The sequence below is a fragment of the Bos javanicus genome, chromosome 19 (assembly GCF_032452875.1).
Source record: "Bos javanicus breed banteng chromosome 19, ARS-OSU_banteng_1.0, whole genome shotgun sequence".
In the NCBI taxonomy this organism is placed as follows: Eukaryota; Metazoa; Chordata; class Mammalia; order Artiodactyla; family Bovidae; genus Bos; species Bos javanicus.
Window position 1 is genome coordinate 6,567,694 of NC_083886.1, and position 24,768 is coordinate 6,592,461.

Sequence of the window (24,768 nt, forward strand, 5' to 3'; positions counted from 1 at the left end):
GACTCCTACCAAAAGCAGAAAAGAGATAAGATTTTTTAAAGCATAGTGGTGGGTATCCTTGTCTCTCCATTACAACTGGAGAAACTGTGGAAAAGAGGCTAAACTTGTCCAGGTCATGCAGTAGTAAAATTTCAGAGTCAAGGTACAGATCCAGGGTTGTCTGAGTCCAAGCTATCCCCCCAAAACATGCACCCATGCTGCACGTCTCCATCTCCTTATTTTAACATGGTATGTTTACATGTGACCAGAAAAATTTTTAAAGAGATCTTGATTAAGTTAGAATTCTATACTTGTCTCATGGAGGAATGGGTGCTTACCATCCAGCACCAACATTTATTTTAGTTTAACTATTCTTAATGGATGTCTTACTCTAAAAGTATTGCATGCTTCCCTGCCTTCTTGTACCAAGGCCAATGAACAAAATCATTATGAACATCAGTCTTAGACACAGTTCAGTGAGTTCTGCAGGGGAATATTAAGCAGTATAAGCTAGAATAGAGACAGAGCTACCATCTCCCCCTGCTCTCAACATGCCTGGCCATCTCCTTATCTCCATTCCCCCTTTTTATCCTCTACACACTTTACCATCTTCCCCAGGAGTTTCTTATTTGAGGAAGTCAGGATGCCAAATAATCAGACTAATTTGAATTGCTTGTAAATAGTCCTTGAGTGCCTGATGGCATAAAAGATGGTGTAAAAGAATATGCTTGCAATACAGGAAACCCAAGTTCGATCCCTGGGTCAGGAAGATCCCCTGGAGGAGGAAATGGCAACCCACTCCAGTATTTTTGCCAGGATAATCTCACGGACAGAGGATCCTGGTGGGCTGCCATCCATGGAGTCACCAGAGTCTGACACAACTTAGTGACTAAACCACCACCAGTCCTAAAGTGTGAGTCTGCAGGGGATTGTATGTGAATCAAGTATGTAAGTTCTAATGCCAGTGCATTTGTTTGAGGAAGGCCATCTGGTGTAGGCAAAAGAAGAGCATGGGCTTTGGATTTGCAGCAAGTTGGGTTCAAATGCTGGTGGCTGCATAGAATTGCTGAACAACCTCGGCGTGTGTGCTTAACCTCTTTGTGCTTTAATGTCTACATTTATAAAATGGAAAGACTGTCACCCTTCAGAGAGTGAATTCCTCACAGAATGAATGAGTCTATGTCTGTAAAGAGTGTATCATGACACCTGAGCCAGACCATACACTTTGAGCCAAGGTTAGGCCTCTCCACTCACTCCTCACTGCCATCTCCATGAGGGTTTCATCTCAGCTCTTAGCTGCATTCAGATGGGTTGCTAAATAAGTAATGTCCGAATAAGCAAGCATCCACTTTATGTCTTCCTTGAAACTATTTAGACTTTTGTTTTTTCATCTTTTCACTCTCCCAACCAAAATTTTGAGCCTGGATAGACTGTGTTAGCTTTTGAGTAGGAGTAGTTCATTTACCGTATGAATCGTACTTTGGGGTAAGAATAGCAAGGAATGCACTCAGGTCATTGCCTCTGTCACCTTTACTTAAAAGGAACAGTGACTGAAATCACCTTTCCAGAACACTGGAGTACATGATAGTCTGTGTACATACAATCTCTTCCCTGAGATTGACACCTGTCAGTGTCTTCCCAGAAATTGAATGGTTCCATCTGGTGGAAGCCTAGCCTCGGGCAAAGGAATAACTGTCAGTGCTGTCCCGAGAACACCTAGATGAAGACGGTCCTCACTGAATATTCCGACCCACCCACATGTCCACTGCACATGCATTAACGCTTTGTAGTCAGTCATCTGCTTACATTCTGACACAAGAGAAGAAAGCGTTTTACCTGGTGTAAACAAGTACAGTCAAAATGCTGGCATTCTTAGAGCCAGTGTTTCATGGAATTAACAAACTTCCATATATATATATGTGTATATACAAATATTTGTATTCACATATGCAAATAGGCAGAGCTTACTCACTTGCTATATATATCAATGCATTCAAGGGAAATTTTTCTTATATTCTCATTAGAGAAAGAGTTGCAGCATTCTTCTATTCAATGACAAAATACCAATTATCTTGATGTTACTGTAATGAAACTATCTAGTGAATCTGACCATCTTACCACCCAACTTCTTATCTTCCATTTGTAGGTATATACTGTTACATATTTACAATAGTTTTTTGACATGATCCCACTTTAAAAGTTCATATACTTTGCATGTTATAATTTAACAAAATTAGTATAAGACCTATGTTTAATAGTAAAAAATGAACTTAAATATTACAAACTAGAATAGCTGCTACATTGCTTTCATTGAACTCTTTTTTTTCTTTTGAAAAAAAATAGAGATTCACTGTGATCAATAGCCTTGATTTCATGTACTAATTCTCTATTGCTGCTTAATAAATTCCCACAAATTTTGCAGCCTTAAACAGTAAACATTTATTTTCTTACCCAAATTTCAGAGGGTCAAGAACCAGAAGTGCTTTTGCTGAATCATTCTGATTCTCTCTCTGTCTGGATTTCTCATGAAGTTGTAATCAAGCTTTTAGCAAGGTCTTGGAATTGAAGAGTAGCTTAGTGGGGCTGGAATATTTGTTCCAAGCTCACATGAGAGGTTTCGGTTCCTCACCGTACCTGGACCTTTCTCCATTGTATCAATGGGTCATAGAGCTGCACAAACATGGCAGCTGGCTTCCTCAGAGCAAGGGACAAGAGAAACAGTGAGAGAAAGAGAAATACCAAAACAAGAGCTGCAGTGTGTTTTATAACCAATCTCAGAAGTGAGCAGCTTACTTTCTGCCGTATGCTGCTGTTCACACAGACCATCCCCGGCACAGTGTAGGAGGCAGCTACATAAGGGTGTCCATGCCCGAAGGTAAGGAGCTGTCCTAGAGGATGCCTCCCGCACTGCTGTTTCACAGTGTAGTGTGTGTAATATATTAATAATTAAATCATTACATAATCTATACATCTGTATAAATAACAAAAAATCTCAGTATCATATTCTGGCTTGAAACATTAAGTTGTACTGTTGCTGATTTTTTCAAGTCCGTATAATCATTGGTTTTTAAAAGTTACTCATACTTGACTTATAGTTCCTTTTTGTTGATACACCTTTATATCAGATCCTGAAATCTGAGATAGCACTCCACATATTATAAAACCTGTTCTCCATTACATAGGAGATATTAACTTCCAGCCTTACCACTGCATATCAGTAAAACCTGAGCAGTCTGTGATTTCTGAATAAAACAGGTTTCTGTCTATAGCAGAGAAGGCAAATAGATTTCAACTCACTTTCTCAAGTGTTGCTTATGAAGAATTCTGAGGCCACATTCAACCTCACCAAAGTGTGTCTTGATTCATCAGCAGTGTCTGCTGTGGGTGCCAGGGGAAGAGGCGTGTGGGACACGTGCCACATCTTGTGGTCTCTGGTCTTCCAGAGCATGTTGCCAACACAAGAACTCTGTGGGATGAGCAGTAATAATGCAAACTGTAAGCTGGAATGAAAAGTTAAACAGTGATGCCTCCTCCCAAAACAAGTTCAGTATATAAGAGCTTTGCCTTTATGACTTCAAAGGAAAGCTGATTTCCAATGGGCATGTTTTTCTCATATCTTTCTAGTCCAAGTTCATTAGCTACCCTAAATGACTGTCTGAATTTGGGTTGTTAAAGTGTTAGTCAGTCATGTCTAACTCTTTGTGACCCCGTGGACTGTAGCCCACCAGGCTCTTCTGTCCATGAGATTCTCCAGGCAGGAGTACTGGAGTGGGTAAACATTCCCTTCTCCAGGGGATCTTCCCAACCCAGGGATCAAACCCAGGTCTCCTGCATTGCAGGCAGATTCTTTACCATCTGAGCCACCAGAGATGCCCAGCTTGGGGTAGAATATCCTATTAGGTTGTTTCCAGGCAGGAAAAAATGTAGATCATAACCTGTATATGAATGAAATTTGCCATTGTCAGCCTGCTGTATTAATTAAAGGCTTAAGTTAGATTCATCATCTCATTTATAAAATAATGTACATAGTGTCTGTGTTAGATAATTCTAACATGACTAGAAATTAGGGAGATTAGGGAAGGGACGGTGGAGAGCAAGGGATGTTTTCTGGATTGGAAATTAAAAGCTACTACTTTTAAGTTTTCCTAAATCCTTGGCAGATGATTTTTTTTAATTTATTTATTTTTAACTGAAGGATAATTGCTTTACAATATTGTATTCATTTTGCAAAGAGTTGGACACGACTGAGAGATTAAGCGACACACACATACGTTGACATGAAGCAGCCATAGGTATACATATGTCCCCTCCCTTTGGAACCTCCCTCCCACCCTCTCCCACCCCTCTAGGTTGTCATGGAGCCACAGTTTGAGTCCCCTGGGTCATACAGCAAATTCCCACTGGCTATCCACTTTACGTATGGTAGCTTATCGATTTCCACGACACTCTCTGTAGTCATCCCACCCACTCCGTGCCCCCGTCCCGTGTCCATACTCTGTTCTCTATGTCTGTTCTCCCTGCTGCTTGGCAGATGGTTTTAACTCCACTTCAGTGGATACTGTCAGGAGCCCTCCCTCTGAAGACCTCATTAATTTGGCTGCTTTGATTAATTTTGAATGAGTTAAGAAAAACCCACAGACCTCTAAAGTTTAAGTCTCACTTGATGAACTGTTAGGGCAATTTCTATGCTCCTAACTTCAGCATCAGTAAGGAGCAATGGGGTAGGCTCCTCAACCCTGAGCATTTCATTCTTAATAAGACTATAATGAAGAGACCAGCAGAGGACTTGAGGGAGGGAATATGGAGCTTTTTAACGGTTTGTTCCAAACACTTCTCAGCTATGAGTAAATTGTAAGGTATTGAAACCAGGTTTGGATGTATACATCTATGTGATGACTGGTTTAGAATATCCAGTAACTAGTACAGTGCCTGGTAGGTGTACGGACTGAATAACTATTAATATTTATCAAATGAGTGAATACTGTCTTTAAGGAAGCAGTTTTTGGGGGAAAAATATGGGCCTTAGTATCAGAAAGAGCTGGTTTTGTTTTTTTGTTTTGCTGCATGTGTGGCTTGTGGGATCTTAGTTCCCTGACCAGGAATCAAACCTAATTCCTGGACCACCAGGGAATTTCCCAGACCTAGTATCTAGTGTTTATGCCACCATTTTTTAGTGTAAACTTGGTGTAATTGATACTATTTCAATTGTCTGTACTCCCATTTCTCATCAAAAAACAAAGATAGCAGTTTATCCAGTTTTGAGAGTTGAATAAAATAACTCACCTGCCACAGGTGAGTGCATAACAGACGTTGGTTTCCCCTACCTTCCCTTACATTATTCTACTGCTATTTGCCAGTGGAAGAGTTTTAAATGACAGCATTTGCACAGTTGTAAATAGAAACCAACAGCCGAAACCTACCCCATGCCCCTCCCTAGCCAGCCAGAGCTGGGTGACAGGAGCAGAGAGGTGGCGGTGCTCAGGAGCCCGAGACGCCTGCGCTAGATATTCTATAAATACGACACGGGGCGTAGCCGCTGAAGCACAGGATGAGCAACTGTCATTCAGACAGAAGGCCAGCCAGCTGTCCAAGGTTGCTCAGAATGCCAGAGCCCACTGAAATGAATAAAACATCCAGATCCAAACAGACAACATCAAACTCTTCCCCCCCCCCCCCCCATTTAACCGATGACAGGTATGACTGAGGCAGGAAGCATGTGTTTTTTTAGCATTTTATCAGAAAGATATTAAAAAAAATCTTTAGAGATTGTGTGAAGTACTTTGGAAATTCATTACCTTTCTAGGGTTATACTTTTTTCTTGATTTATATTTTGTTTAATTGTTTTTAATTTTGGAAATTCTAAAAATACAGAACAGTATGAAAAATAATAAAATATTATCCAGTACCCACTAACATTTTATTATATTTTCTTTTAGTATTTTTTAATTAAAAAATAGGTCATTTTAGATCAAAGTGAAATCCCCTTTGTTCTCCATTCTCTGTCTTATCCCATCCCTGGGGACAATTGCTATTATGAATTTAAGACATATTCTTAAAATATTTTTAATACATTTTATGTACAGAGGACATACGAGTGTATTTTAAATGTACAAGAGGGACAGTTTACCCTACAAAGTTTTTTGTATCTATCATCTTACAAGTTGCTTTTCTCATTCAGTATTGATTTAACCATGAATATCTTGATTAGTGAATGAGCCTTATTTGTTTTATATTATTTATGGTATTTGTAGGGTTATATTAAATACTTTCATTTAGCCAAATATGTAATCTTCTCTCCCTCCAAGACCCTTTATTTAAATTGCTCAATAAATACTAACTTTTTTGTCACTTTCCCTTCCAAATTTGGTCACTGTATTAATCTGCTAGGGCTTCCATAACAAAATACCACAGACTGGGTGGCTTAAACTGGGTGAGAACTTTTTTCTCACAGTTCTGGGGGCTAGAAGGCCGAGATCAAGATGCCGTCGGGATTCACATCTTGCGAGGACCCTCTTCTGGGTGTAGACAACTGCCTTCTCACTGTGTGCTCACATGGCCTCTTCTCTGTGCATGGAAAGAAAGGTCTAGAGTGTCTTCCTTTTCTTACAAGGACACTAATCTCACTGGATCAGGGTCTCACCCCCATGATCTCACCTAATCTTAATCATCTCCACAAAGGCCGCTTTCTCCAACAGAGCCACATTAGGGTTTAGGGCTGCAACACAGAGCTGGGAGGAGCGGAGGACCCAGTTCATTCCATGGCAGTTGCTTCTTCCTTAAATTACTTTACATTTCCATAGATCTCTAGTACCTTTTTATTCAGCCAATAATCTCCAATATGATATAGCATATAATCTTTCTTGCTGTATATTTGCTGAGTTTCATGCAAATTGCAAGAATTAATATGCACCCAGTGCCCCTTCCCTCAAGACATAGTCTTCAGTGGGAGAAGTAGCTGACAAGGTCTGAGGGTGTGGTAAGTGGAATAATGGTTCCCCAGTAATATTAATGAGCTAATCCCCAGAATGTCTGAGTATATCAGGTTCCATGGCAAAGGAGCCATAAAGCTGTAGGTGGAATTATGGTTGCTAATCAGCCAACTTTAAAATAAGGAGGTTATCCTGGATTATCCATGTGTGACCAAACTAATCACATGAGTCCTCAATGGTGGAAAAGAGAGGCCAAAGGAAGGAGTCAAAGGAAAAGATATGACAACCAGAGATATACTGTGTGGCTGACTTTGAAGATGGAGGCTGCAAGTCATGGAATGTGGGTGGCCTTTAAAAGCTGGAAAGGAAAGGAGATGGATTCTGTCCTAAAGCCTCCAGAAAGAAATTTAGCCTTGCCAACACCTTGACTTGAGCTCGGTAAGAACCATGTTGGACTTCTGAGCTACAGAACCATTAGTCAGTAAGTTAGCATTTTTTAAGCACTGTGTTTGCAGCCATGTGTTACTGCACCAAGAGAAAACTGATACACAAAGTTAGAAGTGCAGGGGCGAGAGTGATGCTTATGACGGACCTATTATGTGTCAGGCGTGAAACTAGGGAATTTATATGTTTTCTCTATATTTATTAACACTGTTAAGACAGTTCTTATGTTTTCTCGATTGGGAAACTGAGACTCAAAGTTTAAGTAAGTTTCCCTGGGACATACAAGTAATCCAGTGAGTGCCTGTTTTTCAGTCACTCAGTCATGTCCGACTCTTTGTGGCCCCATGGACTGCAGCATGCCAGGCTTTCCTGTCCTTCACCATCTCCCAGACCTTGCTCAAACTCATGTCCATTGAGTGAGTGATGCCATCCAACCATCTCACCCTCTGTCGTCATCCCCTTGCTGTCTGGGCAATACACAATTTCAGACCAGGCCTGCGTGGTCTACTCTACTGCTGTGTGACCTTGGACAGGGCACTGGAGCTCTCTTAGCTTCAGTTTCTTCAGTTGCCACATGATGTGCAAAGTTCAAGTCTGCTTGGGAAGCAGGCATCACACATAATTTTTATTTATACTGGATGAAGTTTTTATGAATTTTGTGATAAATGCTTATTGCATCTTATAAAGCTAAAGAGCTCTTTTCAAGTGATGTCATTGAATCCATCCCAGAGCCTCCATATATATTGTTGTTGAAACCAACCCATATAATAGAGCCTCAGAAAGGAATATAACCAAGTGGTAAAATTCTCAGGAGTCAGATTTGGATCCAGATCCTGGCTCTAACATTCACTAGTTTTATTACCCGGGGTAATGGATTTCTTTGGAAGGAACGATGCTAAAGCTGAAACTCCAGTACTTTGGCCACCTCATGCGAAGAGTTGACTCATTGGAAAAGACTCTGATGCTGGGAGGGATTGGGGGCAGGAGGAGAAGGGGACGACAGAGGATGAGCTGGCTGAATGGCATCACTGACTCGATGGACGTGAGTCTGAGTGAACTCCGGGAGTTGGTGATGGACAGGGAGGCCTGGCGTGCTGCGATTCATGGGGTCGCAAAGAGTCGAACACAACTGAGCGACTGAACTGAACTGAATGTATTTCACCTCTCATATAGTTTAGCTTCCTCATATATAAAATGAGAATAATAAATGTAACTATCTCTCCTTTACAATATAAATATAAATCCCACCCGGCTCCTCTGTCCATGGGATTCTCCAGGCAAGAATACTGAAGTGGGTTGCCATGCCCTCCTGCCATGCCAGATCCTCCAGGGGATCTTCCTGACCCAGGGATCAAACCCATGACTCACGTCTCCTGCATTGCCAGGCAGGTTCTTTACCACTGGCACCACCTGGGAAGCCCATGTATAAAATATAAATATGTAAGTATATAAACCAGGATCTGTAATATTTATAAAATATAAGCATAAAACAAGTCTATTCTAAAAAACAGCTAAGCCAGTTTATTCACAAAGCCAAGGTGGTACCGTTAGAAACCATCAGTATGTAAAGTTCATGGGAAAACTGTAAAGGCTGGAGGCATATTTGATTTTTATCCCATAACTTTTTACTGTAATTCCGGGTTTCTGTTTTATAGCACTCACTCTCAAGTACCTTTTGCACTTAGGATTATGGAGTCTGTAACACTGATAAAATACCTCAAGAGTTTAGAGATGGTCTCATATAGGACCCCTCAAAGTTTCCAGTTTTGTGATGCTGTTCTTCTCTAACATAATATGTGTATTTATGTCTTTATTTTTTAGTGTAGTCAGCTTAACTTTGATAGAAAAATAATATTAGGATTAGTATAAAAGTAGTTGAAACTATATATTTCAAATAATTTTAGTTTTTTTAAGATTTGAAATTTGGTAATTAAAAAACACATTTAGTCAAAAGTTTATTAAACTTGTTTTATTGGATAAATTAAATGAAAGCTTTACAACTTGTATTATAATTCTTACCATTTTATTATAATAATATTAAAAATTAAAATAACTTCTATATCTCATCTACTTCTACTCATAAGTTGTAATTTAATATAGAAACTTTGGCAAAGGTGTTGCAGACTTACTTCTAATTAAATTTAGTTTCCATTAATCTATAGTCTGACAAAGTCTTTTAATTACTGACATATGTAGAGTAGCCTGAAAATACATATTTATTGCCTGGTTTTTGTATTTTAGAAAGACAAGCTCTTTGGTTTATAAAAATTTGTACATATATTTACTGGGAAAGTAATAGTCACGGCCTCATCTTGAAACACTCTCTTGTAGTCCTTTAGAGTATCACTAGCTCACGTAAGGATGTAGAGGGAGCTGAGAAATGCAGTCTCTGCCTGGGAGCTGCCTCCTGATGACAACTCTACAGTGTGGGCCGGAGAACATAAACTTAGGCGGACACTGCCGAAGGGTACGTTAGAATGTACAAACACGCCAACTGTAACAGTCTATAAAATTGCTTATTAGTATCTAATAGTTCAGTGTTTAGGTACCAGTGTCAGTTGGACATGTTCTTAGAGGTCTTCTGAAATTTCTTATCCTATCACCATCAAAAACTGCGTCAGTTTTTGAAAGTTACCCAAAGCTGTCATCTGAGACCATAAAACAGCTTCTCTTGGAAAAATTTATTGTATCCCCTTTAGACTTGGGATGTTTTTGACTATACAATAATTGACAGCAATCTAAGCCTGTGTGTATTACTTGAAAAAATATAATTCATACTTTTCATACTTTTTCAGGGCTTTTCAGTATTCATTTTTTATAAGTCTAGTGGCATAGTAATTTTTTCCAATATTATGCATAAGTAATATATTACTGTAGCTTTAGATTCTTGTACGTAATGTAATACATAGGCCTAAAGATCTTTTAATTAATTGGATTTTTAAATTTTAAAATATATCTTATGTAATTTTTATAGAGAATGCCATAAATATAGAATAGAAATAAAACTTGTCTTCAGAACCATAGAGATTTGGGATCCTGCTAATATTTGATCAGAGCCTCACCAGATTTCCAAATGCCTACTTGCAAAATTCTCAAAGTATTCTGTCATATTTACAGAGTTCATTAATGAGAAATATTCATTTTGATTTTAGGGGTATATTTCCAAAATTATGTAAGAGAGAACTCTTTATACTGTGTATCAGTGGGAACAAACTGCTTGCAGTCTTCTCTTAAACATGTTTTGGAATGGATACTTTCTATTACTAATATGTAGTCATTCTCATTAACAGTGACGATTACATGCTGTGTCACCAAGGTTTGGTGACGTTTTTGTCTTTATTGACATGATTCACTTTTTGTTCTTGCCTTTTGATTTGTTTTCAATTGGGAATATTTTTTATTAACTTTTTAAATTTTTCATTACTACTTACAGTTTATGGCCAGCTCTTAAAATTTTTCAGTGATTCCAAGATACTGGTGCCAGAAACATTTTGGATTAACATATTTATTTGTCTTTATTTTCTGATTCATACAAATATGATATACATATTATTACTCTGCCCTTCATAAAAAAATCATAATTACTTTGACTTCTTATTCTTCAGGTTTATCTTAAATAGATACAATAATGCATGCGATCTTGTTAAACTCACAGTGACATATAAATAGTATCATTTACAATGAAAGATTAACAGAAGAACCTCTTTCATCATCACAGACTATTACAAAAATGAATTTCTACAAAACTAGTGCACTTTTTTATCTTTAAACCACTTTTCTCTTAATAAGCTGTCCTAAATTTTTATTTTGAAAGAAAGCATTTTGCATGCTAGGAGGTAAGAAACATAAGCAGGGTAATTATAATGGGATTTAAATAATTCACTTATATTTCTTTGCCAGTAAAATAAAGCATGTTCTCTTGAGGGTTTTTTAATAAGCTCTAAAATATGTGTTTCAAATTACTAATATTACAAAAGGAAACACACAACACTGTCATCTTCCTGGCTCAAATGTTACTGTTTTCAACAGTAGATTTGGCAGTCATTCAGAGGCAAGTAGTATTAGGCTTTTTAGATTTTCATATATATCTGAACTGCTGTTGATTGCTCCCCAAATCAGGTCAGATGCACTCTCTGCAGGAAGAGTTGCCAGAGGTACTGTATGTTCAAATGGAAGATTTTCGTGTTTCATAGTTAGCCTCATTTATTTTCCAGACCTCTAAATTTTTCATAGTAAGTAGCAGCATCTCACTTTGTGAACTATGGAGTCTTTATTAATTAAACAGAGTCAACAGGGCTGATTTACTCCCTCTCTTCTCAGTTGAATTACCAAGCACACAAATCAGAGAGGAAATATTTCTAATATAGAATGTTTGCCTAGCCTGTAAATCTGGGATTATCTCATCATACTGATTATGGCAAAGCTCTTTAGTCACCATGCTCACTAGGACATAAAAGTGAATGGTACACACACAAATGGCCCCATTCCAGCATCACAGGAAGAATTCCAAGTTTTTCTTACAGTAGTCAGAAAGCCCTAATTATTAAAAATTTTTTAAAAGGCAGAAAAAACAAACAACAACAACAACCATGATCTTTATTGAATACTTACTTTTTGCCAGGCACTTTTTGCATTTTAGAAGCATTGGTTCTGGATGGTTTTACAAAAAAGCTAGGTGTGAAATGTGTACTTGAAGCATAGAAACTAACCCTCTGTGGCTTCAGTTTTATTTTTTCTCTTCTATTCGCATGTTTGGTGCTAAGGATGTGTTTTCCAGTTGTGAACAGAGAAGTATATTGTGAACATAAGATAATCGATGTTTTTTGGCATTATTTTGTATTTGGAGAAAGATCAGATATTGATTTGTTGATATAAAGTGCCTAATGAAGCTTACTGTCAAGGATGACTTTCTGGTGGTGGACCTTTCTAATATTGATTATTCAGAGTCTATAGCTACATCTTCTTGAACATTTTACTTTTGCTTATTTTATGTTATCAATTCAGTGGAATGTCCGTATATGGGCAGCAGTAATATTTCAAGCATGAGAATTTGTTTTTTAATATAAATTTATTTACTTTAATTGGAGGCTAATTACTTTACAGTATTGTATTGGTTTTGCCATACATCAACATGAATCCTGCCATGGGTGTGCACGTGTTCCCCATCCTGAACCCCCCTCCCACCTCCCTCCCCGTACCATCCCTCTGGGTCATCCCAGTGCACCAGCCCCGAGCATCCTGTATCATGCATCGAGCCTGGACTGGTGATTGCTTTCACATATGATATTATACATGTTTCAGTGCCATTCTCCCAAATCATCCCACCCTCTCCCTCTCCCACAGAGTCCAAAAGACGGTTCTATACCTCTGTGTCTCTTTTGCTGTCTCGTATACAGGGTTATCGTTACCATCTTTCTAAATTCCATGTATATGTGTTATTATACTGTATTTTTAAGTCATCTAAGAAAGCATGCGCCTGCAGTCACCCCTTGGGTAACTGTGCCTGGTTCTCTTCCTTCCCACCCTCCCCAGTTAGGAGGCATTGTAGGAGAGGAAGGATTCACAATAATTTATAAAGTCTCATCTTTGAGCTAACCTATTACAAATGTGCTGATAAAGAGTAAAGTGAATACACTAAGATATTAAAATTAGCAAAACTATCCCATCAAACGTAACTATCAGTTTTAAACGGGTACTTTGCACAGGATGGTATGTCCTCATTTGCCCTTGCAGTAGTATTCTAGCCCTCTGTGTTAACACTCACTGGTAATTCCTTAAAATCACTTTCAATTTAGGCAGCTTTCCAGCTTTAAAAAACCCTTGAAATGAAGTTAACCTGTGCAAAATCACATGCTTTGTAGGTTTAGCCTCCATAATAAGAAACTGTGCTAAACCATTTTAAAGAGTTCATAGTAATATGGATTATTGTCAAGAGAATAATATTTCTTTGTGTCACTTAGCCACACTCTGAGGTTTTAGAACTATGAAAATATCTGGCCTTGCCACCTCCACCTTATTCTTAAACAATTTAAGTACTTTTAGTCTGTCATGAAACTATAAGTGATCTTCCTTAGAAAGCTGCATTTTCAATATCTAAACAGAGGAATTGAACAATTTGTTTTGGGGGATATAGATGGAATTTAGAGTACAGGATTGAAAACAAATCCAGTAATGACACTGAGCCTGACCATTGGTATTAAGTCCATCATCAACAGCCAATATAGTAAGTGCCTGTTTGCAGTCAAGCCCAAATTGTGCTCAATGGTGCACTCGTCCCGTGTGTGCTAACAGGCCATGGTGCTTTAAGTATTATTACAACTCTTCAGTCGCTCAGTTGTGCCCAACTCTTTGTGACCCCATGGACTACAGCATGCCAGGCTTTCCTGGCCATCACCGACTCCCAGAACTTACTGAAACTCATGTCCAACGACTTGGTGATGCCATCCAACCATCTCATCCTCTGTCATCCCCTTCTCCTGCCTTCAATCTTGCCCAGCATAAGGGTCATTTCCAGTCAGTTCTTCACATTAGGTGGCCAAAGTATCGGAGTTTCAGCTTCAGCATCAATCTTTCCACTGAATAGTCAGAATTTATTTCCTTTTGGATTGACTGGTTTGATCTCCTTTCAGTCCAAGGGACTCTCAAGTCTTCTCCAGCACCACAGTTTGAAAGCATTAATTCTTCAGCGCTCAGCATTCTTTCAGGTCCAACTCTCACATCCATACATGACTACTGGAAAAACCATAGATTTGACTAGACAGACAATTGTCAGCAAAGTAATGTCTCTGCTTTTTAATATGCTGTCTAGGTTGGTCATAGCTTTTCTTCCAAGGAGCAAACATCTTTTAATTTCATGGCTACAGTCACCATCTGCAGTGATCTTGGAGCCCAAGAAAATAAGTCTGTCACTGTTCCATTGTTTCCCCATCTATTTGCCACAAACTGATAGGACTGGATGCCATGATCTTAGTTTTCTGAATGTTGAGCTTTAAGCCAACTTTCTCACTCTCCTCTTTCACTTTCATCAAGAGGCCCTTTAGTGCCTCTTCACTTTCTGCCATAAGAGTAGTGTCATTTGCATATCTGAGGTTATTAATATTTCTCTCTACAACCTTGATTCCAGCTTGTGCTTTATTCTATCTAGCATTTTGCATAATGTACTCTGCATATAAGTTAAATAAGCAGGGTGACAATATACAGCCTTGACATACTCCTTTTCCTATTTGGAAACAGTCTATTGTTCCATGTCCAGTTGTAACTGTTGAATCTTGACCTGCATACAGATTTCTCAGGAGGCAGGTAAGGTGTTCTGGTAGTCCATCTCTTGAATTTTCCACAGTTTGTTGTGATTTACACAAAGGCTTTAGCGTAGTCAGTGAAGCAGATCAGATCAGATCAGTCGCTCAGTCATGTCCGACTCTTTGCGACCCCATGAATCACAACACGCCAGGCCTCCCTGTCCATCACCAACTCCCGGAGTTCACTCAGACTCATGTCCATTGAGTCAGTGATGCCATCCAGCCATCTCATCCTCTGTCGGCCCCTTCTCCTCCTGCCCCCAATCCCTCCCAGCATCAGAGTCTTTTCCAATGAGTCAACTCTTCGCATGAGGTGGCCAAAGTACTGGAGTTTCAGCTATAGCATCATTCCTTCCAAAGAAATCCCAGGACTGATCTCCTTCAGAATGGACTGGTTGGATCTCCTTGCAGTCCAAGGGACTCTCAAAAGTCTTCTCCAACACCACAGTTCAAAAGCCATCAATTCTTCGGCGCTCAGCCTTCTTCACAGTCCAACTCTCACATCCATACATGACCACAGGAAAAACCATAGCCTTGACTAGATGAACCTTTGTTGGCAAAGTAATGTCTCTGATTTTGAATATGCTATCTAGGTTGGTCATAACTTTCCTTCCAAGGAGTAAGCGTCTTTTAATTTCATGGCTGCAGTCACCATCTGTAGTAATTTTGGAGCCCAGAAAAATAAAGTCTGACACTGTTTCCACTGTTTCCCCATCTATTTCCCATGAAGCGGTGGGACCGGATGCCATGATCTTCATTTTCTGAATGTTCAGCTTTAAGCCAACTTTCTCACTCTCCACTTTCACTTTCATCAAGAGGCTTTTGAGTTCCTCTTCACTTTCTGCCATAAGGGTGGTGTCATCTGCATATCTGAGGTTATTGATATTTCTCCCGGCAATCTTGATTCCAGCTTGTGTTTCTTCCAGTCCAGTGTTTCTCATGATGTACTCTGCATATTAGTTAAATAAGCAGGGTGACAATATACAGCCTTGTCGAACTCCTTTTCCTATTTGGAACCAGTCTGTTGTTCCATGTCCAGTTCTAACTGTTGCTTCCTGACCTGCGTACAAATTTCTCAAGAGGCAGATCAGGTGGTCTGGTATTCCCATCTCTTTCAGAATTTTCCACAGTTGATTGTGATCCACACAGTCAAAGGCTTTGGCATAGACAATAAAGCAGAAATAGATGTTTTTCTGGAACTCTCTTGCTTTTTCTGTGATCCAGCAGATGTTGGCAATTTGATCTCTGGTTCCTCTGCCTTTTCTAAAACCAGCTTGAACATCAGGAAGTTCACGGTTTACATATTGCTGAAGCCTGGCTTGGAGAATTTTGAGCATTACTTTACTAGCGTGTGAGATGAGTGCAATTGTGCAGTAGTTTGAGCATTCTTTGGCATTGCCTTTCTTTGGGACTGGAATGAAAACTGACCTTTTCCAGTCCTGTGGTGACTGCTGAGTTTTCCAAATTTGCTGGCATATGGAGTGCAGCACTTTCACAGCATCATCTTTCAGGATTTGGAATAGCTCAACTGGAATTCCATCACCTCCACTAGCTTTTTTCATAGTGATGCTTTCTAAGGCCAGATGTTTATCTGAACTCTTTTGCTTTTTCTGTGATCCAGCAGATTTTGGCAATGTGATCTCTGGTTCCTCTGCCTTTTCTAAATCCAACTTGAATATCTAGAACTTCTCGGTTCTGTACTATTGAAGCCTGGCTTGGAGAATGTTGAGCATTACTTTGCTAACCTGTGAGATGAGTACAATTATGCAGTAGTTTGAGCATTCTTTGGCATTGCCTTTATTTGGGATTGGAATGAAAACTGACCTTTTTCAGTCCTGTGGCCACTGCTGAGTTTTCCAAATTTGCTGGCATATTGAGCACAGCACTTTCACAGCATCATCTTTCAGGATTTGAAATAGCTCAGCTGGAATTCCATCACCTCCACTAGCTTTGTTCATAGTGATGCTTCCTAAGGCCCACTTGACTTCTCACTCCAGGATGTCTGGCTCTAGATGAGTGATCACACCATCGTGGTTATCTGGGTCGTGAAGATCTTTTTTGTGTAATTCTTCTGTGTATTCTTGCTACCTCTTCTTAATATCTTCTGCTTCTGTTAGGTCCATACCATTTCTGTCCTTTACTGAACCCATCTTTGCATGAAATGTTCCCCTGGTATCTGTAATTTTCTTGAAGAAATCTCTAGTCTTTCTCATTTTATTGTTTTCCTCTATTTCCTTGCACTGATCACTGAGGAAGGCTTTCTTATTTCTCCTTGCTATTCTTTGGAGCTCTGCATTCAGATGGATATATCTTCCCTTTTCTCCTTTGCCTTTCGTTTCTCTTCTTTTCTCAGCTATTTGTAAGGCCTCCTCAGACAACCATTTTGCCTTTTTGCGTTTCTTCTTCTTGGGATAGTTTTGATCACCGCCACCTGTACAGTGTTATGAACCTCTGTCCATAGTTCTTCAGGCACTCTTGTCTATCAGGTTTAAGTCCCTTGAATCTATTTGTCACTCCCACTGTATAATCATAAGGGATTTGATTTGGCTCATACCGGAATGGTCTAGTCATTTTCCCTACTTTCTTCAATTTAAATCTGAATTTTGCAGTAATGAGTTCATGATGTGAGCTACAGTCAGCTCCAGGTCTTGTTTTTGCTGACTGTATAGAGCTTCTTATTTTTGCCGACTGTGTGTAGTCTTCTCTGTAGACTATATAGAGCTTATTGAATGTATAGAGCTTTTGCCTTGCGCTGGTCATAGCCAACATCCTCTTCCAACAACATGAGATGACTCTATACATAGACATCACCAGATGGCCAATACTGAAACCAGATTGATTATATTCTTTGCAGCTGAAGATGGAGAAGGTCTATACATAAAATGTGTGTTTTAAAAGCCTTATTAGACACTTTGGAAATGTTATTCTGTAATATTTTAGGAAGTAGGAGATTCTTTCAGATCCACAATCTTATCTGATCTTCGTAAGGGCCAGCCCTCGGGTGCACTTGGTCTAAGACCTAATGCTGCTCTGAGGTTGAGTTTGGGCAGGATGGGACACGGAAGTGGGTCTAGGATGGGTAGTGCCGCAGGGTACACCAGGGCTAGAATGAGCATCGAAGGAGAAGAAACAAGTCAGCCTGTTCCGAAAGCTCTCTCTGCAGGACCAAGGAGCTGGTCAGATAGAGGCAGGTTCAGGCAGGACATCCAGCTGAAGGCTGGGATTGGCTACTAGTTCTAAGAAACACCCTCCCTCAGTAGGGGCCCATGCAGTGATGTTTGACCACCCCCTGAAAATGCACCGTGTCTCTGTACACCCTTCCTTACCTCTGCTTGTGTTCTTCCCTGAAATGCCTAGTGATTTGTTATGAAAATATGTTAGGTACCATAGATTCAAAGTTAGCAAACCCAGTTCCTGCCCTCACATGCAGTGAGAAGGACTAAGAATAAATAGTCACTTGTAATATAGTGTGAGCAATAAGGCCATTGGCACAGATGGGAGGAATCTTGAGGGGTATTTGATTCTTTAGAATTAGAGTTAGCTGGATAAACAAGGTGGGAAGGAGGAGTATTGTAGCAGAGAAGAAAGCGTGGAGGCAGGTAAAAAGCAAGGTGTTTCATACTGTGGAGCGTGTATTTAATCCAGAAAGCATTAGTTGGCACTGAATTTTTAGCAGGTGAGCAACAGTGTATGATTTGTCATTTAGAAAGATCTCTTGGCTAGAGTGGGGAATGAGTTAAAAAACTAGAACAGAGGCAGAGAAACAAGCTGTGTCAGTGACCCTAGCCTATAGCGTTGGAAAAGAAGGAGGAAAAGACTCCAGAAATGTTACAGCGTGACAGTCACAGGACTTGCTGATGGGTGAGGAAGAGTGAGCAGTTGAAGGTGATCCATTCTCCTGCCTTGTTTTGTTATTGTTGTTTTTGTTTTACCAAAAATAAAGAAATGGGGTTTTTTGAACCTAGAAAACATATCTAAAGACTTAAAACTGGATCCTGAGTCCAGTTCCAACTGCTTCGTAATGCAGGGGACTGCAGCAGGGTGGAAGCAGTGTCAGCGGGATCACTGCTTGCACAGGTAGAAGGGCAGTCTCTCCAGTCGTGACTGTGCCTCCTCTTGTTCTTCCTCCCAAGCCACGTAACACAGACTACGTCCTGGGTGCACCCCGTGATGAGCGCGCTGAACCTGTCCTGCTCAGAGGAGGATGAAGAGGATGGTTCCCGAGAACCTCCCGACCAGAGGAACTCATGATTTCCTGTGAGAAGCTGCACTCCGTGGTCTTCCAGCGGCTCCATCTACGCAGATAACTCTGAGACACAACACCTAAACGAGGAGTAAAACACACACTAGTTAGTGAGGTTGTGAAATGGAGACTCTGGATTTAAGCTGTTTTTGTAAAACTTTTGGATATAACTGTATACATTTGCAAAATTGATTGCCACTATAGTAGTTCTTTAAGAATAATCTAGTCCTATTTTTTAATCATATGTAATTAGATTTCATAATATGTATAATTTTTCATATGTAATTAGATCTTTGTAATTTTACATTTAGTTCTTTATGGAATATCAGACAGTGGTTTTTATAATTAAGACTTTGAAAAATTATGTGAACATAGTGAAACACTTCATTTATTTGATAATTCACTAATCTTTTATATGCGTATCATAGGAAGGTGATTTAAGCAAGCTTTGGGGAGTTCTTATGGATCACATTTAGACAACTATCTCACAAGCCACTGGATACAGCTTATATCTTGAGGATGCTTTCTAATTTACAAAATGCTTTTCAGACCCTGTCTTATGTAAAGCATACAATGTGCCTGTGAGGCAGCTCCAGTGGGTATTTTATAATTAGGAAAATAGCGTTCAGAGAATCGAAGCCCCTCTCCTGGAGCTGAGGCTCACACCATTGTCTTCCAGTTCCACACCCAGGCCCCTTCGCCCGACACACAGGGCCGTGGGGCTCTGTTGATACAGCTGAGCTTCACCGCTGTGCACCCCGGGAGCCACAGAGACTCAGGGGACACGTCTGCATTTAAACATGGCTCCCAACTGGTCCACGCTTCTTTATAAGCCCTTCCCCCACACACTCAACTGGCAGAGGCAGGGCTTTGTGATGCTGTTACAAACAGCTTCTTTTCAACAGCTCACATTTTTCTAAAGTAAAGTGACTGGCTCCCATCAGGGATTTGCCCAGCTTGGGTTATGCTTGCTGGAAAGGGGGTTTGAGAGGGGCCAATGAACAGAGAATAGAAGGGCATCCAGAATCTGTGTTGAAAGAGACATCCATCAGCCTCCAGACTGATTATGCTTTTGATCTCATTTTCATTTTATTGTAAGGAGAGTTTCTGGAAGGAATGAGCCATTGACTTGCAGTGCTAAAGATTTTCTCTCCGTTTAATGATTTAAAGCTGGAGCTGGGAAATGAGGATGGGGGAAGGAATGGAGTTGGGAGGAAGTCATTTTAAATGCTCTGGGCATTGAGTACCAACTGAATAATAAAAAGGGACTTATCCTTACCCAACGTTGTTAATATTGTTAGGTAATATACTTAGGAGGAAAGTCAGCAAGAATTATTAAACATCTTTTGGTGAAAAAGACTCATTTTGCAAATGAGTTCTTATGTAGAATCTCAATACTTGTAATGGATTTTTTTTTTAAATATTACTGTCTTACTTAAAAGATAGAGGCTTGGAGCTCAATTAAAACAGCAAACCTAAAACTCCTTAGGATATATACTGGCAGAATTATCGATTATAACCATTTTGTAAATGAGTAAACTGAGATCTTAAGAGTTCACACAGTAAGTCAAACTTAGAACTAGATCCTGAGTCTCCGAGTCTGCTACCCTTCATATGGTATGTTATATAGACCTATGCTCTAAATACATGTGTACATTATACTCACACATCCCTGAATATATGTAGGGTTTATAATTCTGTCTTGAATGATAACATAAGTCAAATCCAGGGTGATAGGTAGTCATTAGCCCTGAGAAAAGTTTCAGAAGGGCTGCAGAAGACCTGAGTTTCCCCTGACAGCTCTTTGAATATTGGGAAGCTGCAGGGAGACACGTTTTGAGAGAAGGCCCCGAGGGAGCTCTTTCCTTACGTCCCCTAGAGATGAGTGAGGTTCTCAAACACCCCAAGTTACTTTTATACGTTAGTATCTATAATCATGAAAGTACACAGTATTTGTTGTTGCCAAATTAATGGTACAAAATGTCCCTCCCCTTCCTGGGAGTGTTTTTCTAATTAGTTTCTAGTGAGGAAAACACAGGAGACGCTCGAATCACTTGGCATCAAGGTTCTCAGGGCACATTTCACTGGCGGAGGTCTCATACATTGACTTTGCTGTTTGGTGGCACTTTCCTCACTGACTCCTAATTGAACACCTAATGGAAAAGGCCTATGAAAATTGTAATATCAGGGACTTCCCTGGCAGTCCAGTGGTTAAGACTCTGAGCTCCCACTGCAGAGGGCACAGGTTTGATCCCTGGTCAGGGAACTAAGATCCCACATGGCACACAGGACACAGCCAAAAAATAAATAATATCTAAAAATAAAATTGAATATTACTTATTGAGCTTATTGTGCCATATGTTTGTGATGGCAATTTGCATATATTATTTCATTATCTTCTTAAAACAGCCCCATGAGGTAGAAATTATCTATGATCATCCCCATTTTGTAAAGAAGTTTACAGTTAGAGAGAATTGCTAGTCTTTGCATCAGGGTCCACACAGCACCCAAGAGTGGAAGCTGGGTCAGAAGGCAGGTTTCCCAGGGCTGTTCTGGTAAACCACTGCACCACTTAGAGCCATTGTATGTGACACTGGAGGGCAGAGCTGGGATCCATCGGTCAGTTTTACGAAGAAACAGATTCTAGCTCCGTTCGATAAGGAGCTTTCTGGTAGTTAGGATGCATCAGGACAGAATTCTCCAGGAGAAAATGGAAGCTATGTCCCAGGAAGAGTTCCATCAGTCTAACTCCTTATTATGAGACCATTGCCGAGGAGGCTCAGGGTTCTCTGCCTGGACCACCTGAGCACTGTCTGAGATCTCTTCCTCCGTATGCCTCTGTGACCTCTAAACCAACAGATAAATGCCCCAAGAGACGCTCAAAGAAACATATGGCAGGGACTCATTAAGAATCCTTATTCAACACAGGAAGAGCCCCACAGTTAATTTGGAATGAGTCGACATTTATATAGTCCATCTTTCAAATTCTTCTCCTTTGACTGACTGACTCAGATTTTAGGATTAAAAAAGCTCAGTGTTCTTCTGTGCTTCCACCTCACTTTACTAAAGAGTGAGCTGGCTTATTGACCAAGCATCACCACCATGCCAAGCAGGGTGCTAGGCACTGGGGTGCAGTAGGGCAATGGCCAACCACTTCCTGGGGTCTACTTACTGCTGCTTAAAACGTGGAAAGCTTGTTGGGTAGTCAGAATTCAATAGCTTTTCTTTCATTTTGATTTTTAAAGTAATCTATTTCCATTTTTAAAAAATGAAGTAGTAGGGATTTGAATGAAGTTAAAAAAAAATCTCACTTTCTCCAGGGAGCCATCACTGATACTTTGATGGGTATTTTTACTGAAAGGAAGTTATACTGTTATGTATCTTTGAATTAATATATTGTAGTTATTTTCACAGTGATACACAGATTAATGTTATATTTCAAATGTCTCTATAAAATATCACTACCCAGATAACTCCTAATTTCTGTAGCCAACAATCTATTGATGAACTCTTAGGTTAATTTAAGTCGTATTCTGATATTGTACTGATCTAGATAATATAATTGCTCTTAATTTTATCATTTCAAGACATTAGAGACATCAGAGTTTATTAAAAGGTCATATGTACTATAAAATACAATCTACTCTGTCCATGAACCACCCCCCCTCCTTTCCTCTGAGCCAGGTTAAAAATTTCCTTTATGTTCCATTTTAAAAAATTTTTTAATTTTATTGAAGTATAGTCGATTTTCCTTTATGATCCTTATTGTCCTTGTGTTTGACTTTATGCTAGTGTTTATCATGTTGTACAGGATTTATTTATTGTTCTCATTTGATAGTTTGTGAGTTCTTGGGAGGGGCTGTTTTTTATTCTCCCTGTCCTTAGAATTTATGCATGTGTTATGTCCTCCATGATTCTTTTTTTCTCCAGTTTTATTGAAATCTAATTGACATACAATACATATAAGTGTTTTAAAAAAGTCTTTTGTTACTAACAATGTCCCAGTGAACATTCTCACGTTCATTAAATCCTTTTCCTCATATATCTATGCACTCTTGTGCCAGTATGTCTATAGCGAGAATACATCCTTAAAAGTAAATTGCAGACTTCCCTGGTGGTCCACTGGTTAGGAATCTGCCAATGCAGGGGACGGGAGTTCAATCCCAGGTCCGAGAAGATTCCGCATGCCTCGGGGCCACTAAGCCTGCACACCGCCTTTATTGAGCCCATGCTCCCCAGCAAGAGAAACCACCGCAGTGAGAAGCCCCACACCGCAGCGAAGTGTGGCCCCCACTTGCTGCAACTAGAGAGACCGTGTGCAGCAACAGAGACCCAGCACAGCCAAAAATTAAAATGAATTAATTTTAAAAAGTAAATCACTACATCAAGGTCGTGATGTAGCAAATCAGCAATCACTTTAATTTTGATAAATATTCACAAATTTTCCTGTGTAAAAATAGGACTGCCAGCACTAATGTGTGAGAGCTTTTCTTCTATGTGTTATAGGACACTTTTTTTAGTCCAAAGATTGCCAATACCATTTCTGATTGTTTTTGTCCTTAGAAGAGTGATCTTCTTTCCATCATTGTTTAAGGACCAGAATTTCTCCATCATTGGGTTTTAGCTGCCCCTTGGCAGCAGAGGCTGACTCGCTTTATGTGGGGGGAGTCTAGCAGTGGCCAATTCACTGTGTGTCAAGCACATCATTACGGTCATCTTTTTACTTGCAAGTATTGGCCTTTCCTACTTTACATATAATGATGGTGAGGACCAACTTTTAAATGAGCTAACTTGGGTGAGAGGCCTTGGTAAAGTGCAAAGCACAATACAAACGCACTTTGAGCCCTGGTTTCCCTGTCTGTGAGGGGATAGTCATCCTCTGACAGTCCGGAAACCATTCAACTCAATAGCCACTTCCTGAGCACCTGCGAGACGCCAGACAAGACGCAAGGGCTTGAAGACCCCACACTGGATAGTTCTGATTCCCAAATCAAGAAGCTCATAGTCTGAAACCTTTTCCCTTTCCTTCCTTTTTTCTCAGAAACATTTTACTTTTCCTTAAAGGAGTAAGAACTTAGGGATCTGGTTAGTAAGAACCCCTGAAGAGAGGCCCTTTATCACTCTCTTAAATTTGAATGATTCCAAAGTAATATTCCAAAATAATAACACCCCTTGACTAGAAATGAAAGGATCATACTGTATGAAGGGCCTCTCCAATAATAAATGCTAAGCAGCTGTAAAAATAAGGAGTCAAATGATACTTTTCATAAATTGTTTTCAAAATTAGAAAATATTATCCTTTTTCTGGGGTAAATGGACATTTTATTTTCTCTGCTAAGTAAAATACAACTCTTTCAAAAGTGAACACACTTGAATTTTACAATATACAGAACAAAAAGAACTAAACTAACACAAAAACAACTTACATAGCATGTAAATTTTGAGAGGATGAAAAGAACTTTGAGTAGAATACACCCATGAAAATTAACTTTAGACATAAAATCCCAAGATGTTTTAACCACAGCTAACAACATATAATATCATTGGACCTACATGATGGTTATGTAAATATTAAATGCAATTCTGTATTTGCTTTCTTCATGTGACTTCTTACATTTAACTAATACTTCTTTTGTTAATTTTGTTTCAATTTCACTCTCAGGGTACCGGGGTGGTCTGAGGGACAGTGCAGTCAGATTAATAGCTCTGAGCCCTCCTCATTCCTGCTCCCCCATCACCAAAATAGTCTCTGGCATTTTACCCTGTTCATTTCTTTTACATTATGTATCAATTTGTAATGACATATTTGTTGATTATCTTTCTTAATAAAGAGAATAAGAATGAGAGTGTGTTCCATGATGGCAGGCATTTATCC

General features: G+C 39.6%; 1 protein-coding gene across 7 annotated transcripts in view; it reads left to right on the forward strand.

Moving 5' to 3' along the window:
• STXBP4 (syntaxin binding protein 4) overlaps positions 1–24,768 on the forward strand; it is a 254,199-nt gene that overhangs the window by 208,126 nt on the left and 21,305 nt on the right. For 4 of the 7 annotated variants that reach the window (XM_061389990.1, XM_061389995.1, XM_061389992.1 and 1 more), the window contains one exon: positions 18,784–24,739. The exons of 2 other annotated variants lie outside the window; for them this stretch is intronic. In XM_061389990.1, coding sequence (XP_061245974.1) covers positions 18,784–18,901 — 118 coding nt within the window. In that variant the 3' untranslated portion in view covers positions 18,902–24,739. Of the gene's footprint in view, positions 1–18,783; positions 24,740–24,768 lie in introns of those variants that run through there. One more of the 7 variants, XR_009731174.1, reaches the window with a different exon arrangement.